Below are 6,450 nucleotides of genomic sequence, written 5' to 3' on the forward strand. Positions count from 1 at the left end.
AAACTTATTGCAAATAAAGTCATAATCTTGAACTGTGTGTGCATATGTGTGTGTGTGTGTGTGTGTGTGTGTGTGTGTGTGTGTGTGTGTGTGTGTGTATGTGTGTGCGCGTGTGTTTGCGTGTGTGCATGTGTGCGTGTGTGTGTGTGTGTGCGTGCGTGCATGTGTGTGTGTGTGTGTGTGTATGTGTATGTGTGTGCGCGTGTGTTCACGTGTGTGCATGTGTGCGTGTGTGTGTGCGTGTGTGTGTGTGTGTGTGTTTGTGTGTGTGTGTGTGTGTGCATGGGTGTATGCGTGTATGTGTGTGTGTGTGTGTGTGTGTGTGTGTGTGTGTGTGTGTGTGTGTGTGTGTGTGTGTATGCATACATGTTTTGGCGGTGACCATACGGACAAATTTAATTATTGCTTATTTTCCAACTGGATGTCCCTGGAAGTAGCATCTTCAAATTACACATACAAAATGGAAGACATATTTTCTTTTACAAAGAAAGATATAGCAACTGATCTTTAATAAGTCATATCTCTGTCATATATTTACTCTTCCTCTTCTAAATCTCATTGGTCAGTGTCACTTTTACAGGTTTTACATGTCTTTACACTGTATATGACTTACTGACTCTGCAATTTCATTCTTTTTTGTGTAAGAAAATGTACTATATTACAAGGCATATATTCCACCTAACATAAGAAAAGCAGAAGAAAGATTAGATCATGAGTGAGGCAGCCATCTTCTCTAAATAGCAAAAAAAAAAAAAAACGAGAAAATTAACTGTTCGTTTTCCCACACAGTATCATATATAGGTAAAATAGAAATACAAAAGCACCTGTTCTACTATCTTATTATTTGTGCTTTTGTAGTGTCCTAGGAGTGTATTCATAACAGAATAGTTGATGTGATTAACTAAAGATCATTTTTGTTCTTTACCTGTGGAGGTATGATTCCTGAATTCCAATGTATGATCACTTATAACTAGAGGGCAAGACAGAGGGTAGAGCTGGGCAAGGGATAAAGGATCAGCTTCAGTGTACTGCTTGTATAACAAATGAGCACAAACACCATGACTTGGAGTAGGTACATTAAATGTTGTTGTAGTATAACCTTAAATATGACCCTTCAATCTGTATTCATACCTGTTATGTAATGATTGAATCGAATTAGTGCAGATACTTTCTGCAAAGGTTGGTAATACTGACACTCAGAAAATGTCAGGGAATGGAGGTCAGAGAAGAGTCAGTCAGTCATAAATCATTATGAGCCATTGCTCATGGTGATTAATCCTCATAATCGATTTACATCATTTTATTTCTGCTTGGGGGTGCACTTTTAAGAAGGGTAACATTCTTCCAAGTTACAGCGACTTTGCTGTATGCTTTATCTGCTGAGTTTAAATTTAATATGTAATTCAAAGAAAATTGCAAATATTTCAAGTCAATTATGTTTCCAAGTTAATCTCTAATTACTATTATTTACTTACAAAAAATCTAACAGCTAATAAGTTAACTCATTTAGTTTCCACAAAAATAATTACACATTATAGCTGTAAATTATATTAAATTATGCATTAACTCATTACTGTAAATCACTGTTCATTTCTTTATGTTCAGCTTGGGATCGGTCTGGAAAAAGTCCATTGGGACATGTGTTCTCTCTCTGTCTCTCTCTCTCTCTCTCTCATGGTAAACACATTCAGATACATCCATACATACCATACATGCATACTGATTTAAAGTGCAAAATTAACACATTATGTAACAGTTTAATGCATTTGGGGTATACAAGAATACATATTGCACAGCATATCTTCATTTCTGACAATATTCATCAGTGCATTATGAGGAGATCTATTAAGAGAGAGCTTTAGAACTCTAGTGGTATGAAACTTAGAACAACTATCACAACAAATGTCTGCTGGATAACTTTGCATTCAAATGTGGCAGCCCTGGGTTGCAGCTAATGTGAGTTAGTTATATGTTTTGCCCCAGAACCATATATCATGACCAAAATCATGATGTAGTGTGGAGTAGCTCAAAGATAAGCTCTACCAGGCAGTAGGGACCGAACAAGCTATTTTATCGCATACAGCCACTTTTGTTTAGATTTAAGTTGGTTCACTCTGAGTGTAGTGTGGTTACTACTATCCTTGTAGTATAAAAAGATGCCCTTCTCAAATGCATCATTTGTTGAGGGAAATACAATGAAATGTAATTTCTGATCAAGCCAAATGGCTCTCTTAAGACTGCAATAACATTTTTTTTCTTTTTTTGCCATAGCAAGGATTCCTGAAATAGCATAGCTTGAAAACATTTCAAGAATGAGCATATCTGCAGTAATTATTTTTTTTCATCCTTGTCAGTTCAATGTAGGACAATACACCATGAAAATAAAATAATTCATCCTTTATTGCAAACAATTATAGCAGTGCTTACTATGGCAGTGTATGAATGTTAAAAGAATGATTTCAGCTGTTTTGCAGGCATATATATGAAGCATCTAGGGCTGCCAGGGTTCAAACATCTGCTTCAGTAACCATTTTACAACAGAATGGTCAGCACTATAGCAAAGCATTTTTAGAGTTCTTACTGTTGCCACTAAAATAAAAAGAGTAGATATAAAATGTTTAAACATTTTTATTGAATATCTGCTATTTCCTTTTTTTGATTTCTTTATTAATGTCTGTTTCTTATGTATTCCAGCTGCCTTATTGATAGCGAAGTAACACGAGTAGCCTGGTTAAATCGCTCCAATATCCTTTACGCTGGAAAAGATAAGTGGTCCATTGATCAAAGAGTCCATCTCCTGACAAATAGCAAGTCAGAGTACAGTATAATGATCAGACAAGTCGACGTGTATGATGAGGGGTTGTATGTATGCTCATACCAGACACAAGATCGTCCCCACACGGCTCAAGTATACTTAATTGTGCAAGGTAAGATACACTGCCTAAACATAAACAAGGGTATTTTGAAGTATATTGCTGAAAGTGTTGCTTCAGATTGAAATTTAATAGTTTACGAATTACAGTGCCTACAGCTTGCGATGATAGAACTTTTCAGTCTCCCACTTGTGAATTCAGGTAAACCTTGGCCTTCATTTCATTATCCAAGCACATCCTTAGAGTATACATAATAAAGGAACAATCATTACTCACTCAAAAATGTAATATTTTATTAATTTCAGGTTTATCTTGGTTTTAAATATTTAGAATAGTCACTGCCCATACCCATCTCTTCATTTTACTATCCAGTATCTAATAATTTCATGTTTGCCAATAGTTGTACTTTTAACCTCTGTGTTAACTCTTTTGTGCATAGGTTCATCTTAATCCATCAGACCAACTCAGATTACAAAGTTTAAAACTTATCTTGTGTCTTGTAAACTATAAATGCAATGATTACAAAGTAAGGTGTCTGCTAATCATCCCCACCGTGTGTCTTGGCCTGCATAGATATCAAGTCAGCATTGCTGAAGTGCTGATTTTGTTAGGTGTGTATGGAATGTGTTGTTAATTCCATCCCATTAGTATTGCAGACTTCCATTGTCTTTAGCAATTTCACAAGTATGCTACTGCTGATATCTTACAATAATTTATGAATTTAAAGATGGGTCAAGGGAATGGTTGAAGACACACATGGTAACTGCTGGTGTAATATGATGTTTCAACTAAAAAAGAATGGATGCAAAAATATCCCGCCAAACAAAGTAGAAGGCAGCTGTAGCAAGTAATAGTATCCAGAGAATTCCAATCCAAGCAGAATGTAAAAAACTTTTAATAACGTAGCATAAGCACTTTCATAACATCAGTTACTTCCTCAGACACATAAAAACAGTGCATAAAGATCACATATATATACACCAAGGACATATAGAGCTGCCTTCTACTTGGTTTGGAGGGATATTTTTGCATTTATCTACTCACCTAACCTGTTGAAGTTACTTTTGGGACTGTTATTTCACATAAAAAGAATGGATACCAATGTTTTCAAATCTCTATTCCTTCTTTCATGCTTCCCATGTTCACCAGCTTTCATTGTGAAGCAAAGTGAATTATAATTTTCATAAGATTGTTATACAGCACATTGTCAGTAAAGCTTAACATATGCTTGCAATTCTCCATGTGTCGGTATTATTTTTTTAATGGAAATTCATATTCAAGATATCAAGCAATATATTCCATGCATTTTTTGTAATTGAGGTTATAATATCAGTAGGTGTAAAGCAATTGCTTTGGAAGATTATTAACTGAAATAGTAAAATTGTTCGTAGTCCACCAGACAAGAAGCTTAATTAGCAAGAATTTATCTTGGGAAGATTATCTTGCACCCAGATGTTAATAACTGGTCTGCTATTTCCTGTTTTATAAATGTCTATTTCAGACTCATTCAAAAATTCAGTTGTTTATAGTAACACCTTAGGGTTAAGCTCTGTACATCATGAGGTTGTGGAAGAAATATGGAGACAACAAATTCTTCCATATTCCTATGTCATACTTATTAAAGATATGAGTTTTGGAAGTAATCAAAATCTGCATCGATACATGTCATGTGGTAGTCTCTGTCATTACTACTTGAGTTTGCAGGAACATTGTGACCTTCTTGTGCAGAACTGGTCAGTATACACCTGGGAATGGCCTCCCTATTTAAACATGCTAGGTATACTTCAAGGAATGTTCCGATCATGTCATAGGAAGGAATAGTTGGCTGGCTTCCAGTAGGTTGATTGAAAGTCAGTATTTATTGAAGTTGACAGCAAGCCCAAGCGTTTCATGCATTTGACAGAAGCAGAAAGGCAGTGTGGAGCCGAAAATAAAGAACACACACAGTATATTCATTAGTGTACTGCAAGTTTGTTTGTGTCTTTCGGCTTTTCCTGGTTAAATATTAGAAATAATTGCAATATTACATATTTAGTTCAGCAATGACTTAACATTAATTTGAAAACCTTAAACCGCCATATATTGAGCAAAATGAAAGCTCAATATATATATATATATATACATATATATATATATATATATATATTTATATATATATATATATATATATATATATATATATATATATATATATAAAATCTTCTTTCGGCTTTTCCAGTTAGGGGTCGCCACAGCAGATCAACTGTTTCCATTTCCTCCTGTCCACTGCATCTTGCTCTGTCACACCAACCACCTGCATGTCCTCTCTCACCACATCCATAAACCTTATCTTTGGCCTTCCTCTTTTCTTGTTACCTGGTAGCTTCATCCTTAGCATCTTTTTCCCAATATACTCAGCATCCCTCCTCAGCACATGTCCAAACCAATGTAATCTTGCCTCTCTGGCTTTGTCTCCAAACTTTCCAACTTGGGCTGACCCTCTAATATACTTATTCCTGATCCTGTCTACCCTTGTCACACCCAGTACAAATCTTAACATCTTTAACTCTGCCACATCAAGCTCTAACTCCTGCCTTTTTGTCAATGCCACTGTCTCCAATCCATATAACATAGCTGGCCTCACTACCCTCTTGTAGACCTTCCCTTTTATGTATATATATATATATATATATATATATATATATATATATATATATATATATATATATATGTGTGTGTGTGTGTGTGTGTGTGTGTGTGTGTGTGTGTGTGTATATATATATATATATATATATATATATATATATATATATATATATACATATATATATATATATATATATATATATATATATATATATATATATTGGTACAGCATATTAAGAAAAATGCAGGAGGAAGAATGAGTGCTAATGAGCGGTTTTAGTTATTGAAGAATGGAAAGTATTTTAAACTTTACTGAAGAAAATTCCAGTCAGTAGGTGGTATTTAGAATGTCACCTTTGGCAGCTGTCTTTTTATTTACCAGACAATAGAATTCATAGCATCCTGTTAATATTGATGGTGATAACATTCAGAAATTCAAATGGGAAATTTTATTAAGAAACCATGATCTCATTGTAGATGAGATTTATTTATTTATTAATTTATTTATTTCAGTTTGATGACCGGGGAAGTCCAGTGGGCCTAAAAAGTGCTCATTTCCAGTGGAGGCCTGTGGAGAAAAGCTCAATTAACAATAACAAACATATTAACATATACACATAGAAAGCAAATAAGTCATACAACTTTATGTAGCATTCTACAGTAAAAAAAAAAATCTACATTCTGCAATAATAATAAACTCTAGCAACTGTACCAAAGTCATTAACAGTGAATTACAATTGAAATTTTACATTCCACAATAATAGTAGTAAAAATCTAGCAACAGTACAGTCTAAGGGCCATTAACAGTGAATTACAATTGAGGATAATAAATTGTTGGGAATAAACTATTAACAAAATTTGGAAATTAAGGAGGAGTTGGAGGGCAAATTATGTAAGTGCAGAGATGATGCATAGAGTTAGAAAGTGGGTTTCCAGCTGAATCTGCAAAACA

At 34.4% G+C, this 6,450-nt stretch overlaps 1 protein-coding gene across 1 annotated transcript in view; it reads left to right on the forward strand.

The window, feature by feature from the left end:
- Positions 1–6,450, forward strand: part of IGLON5 (IgLON family member 5) — a 1,615,534-nt gene that overhangs the window by 871,478 nt on the left and 737,606 nt on the right. Inside the window, exon 5 of the mRNA XM_044079340.1 lies at positions 2,695–2,927. Coding sequence (XP_043935275.1) covers positions 2,695–2,927 — 233 coding nt within the window. The remainder of the gene's footprint in view (positions 1–2,694; positions 2,928–6,450) is intronic.

The sequence above is a fragment of the Protopterus annectens genome, chromosome 8.part0, assembly GCF_019279795.1.
Source record: "Protopterus annectens isolate FY-2018-M chromosome 8.part0, PAN1.0, whole genome shotgun sequence".
In the NCBI taxonomy this organism is placed as follows: Eukaryota; Metazoa; Chordata; order Ceratodontiformes; family Protopteridae; genus Protopterus; species Protopterus annectens.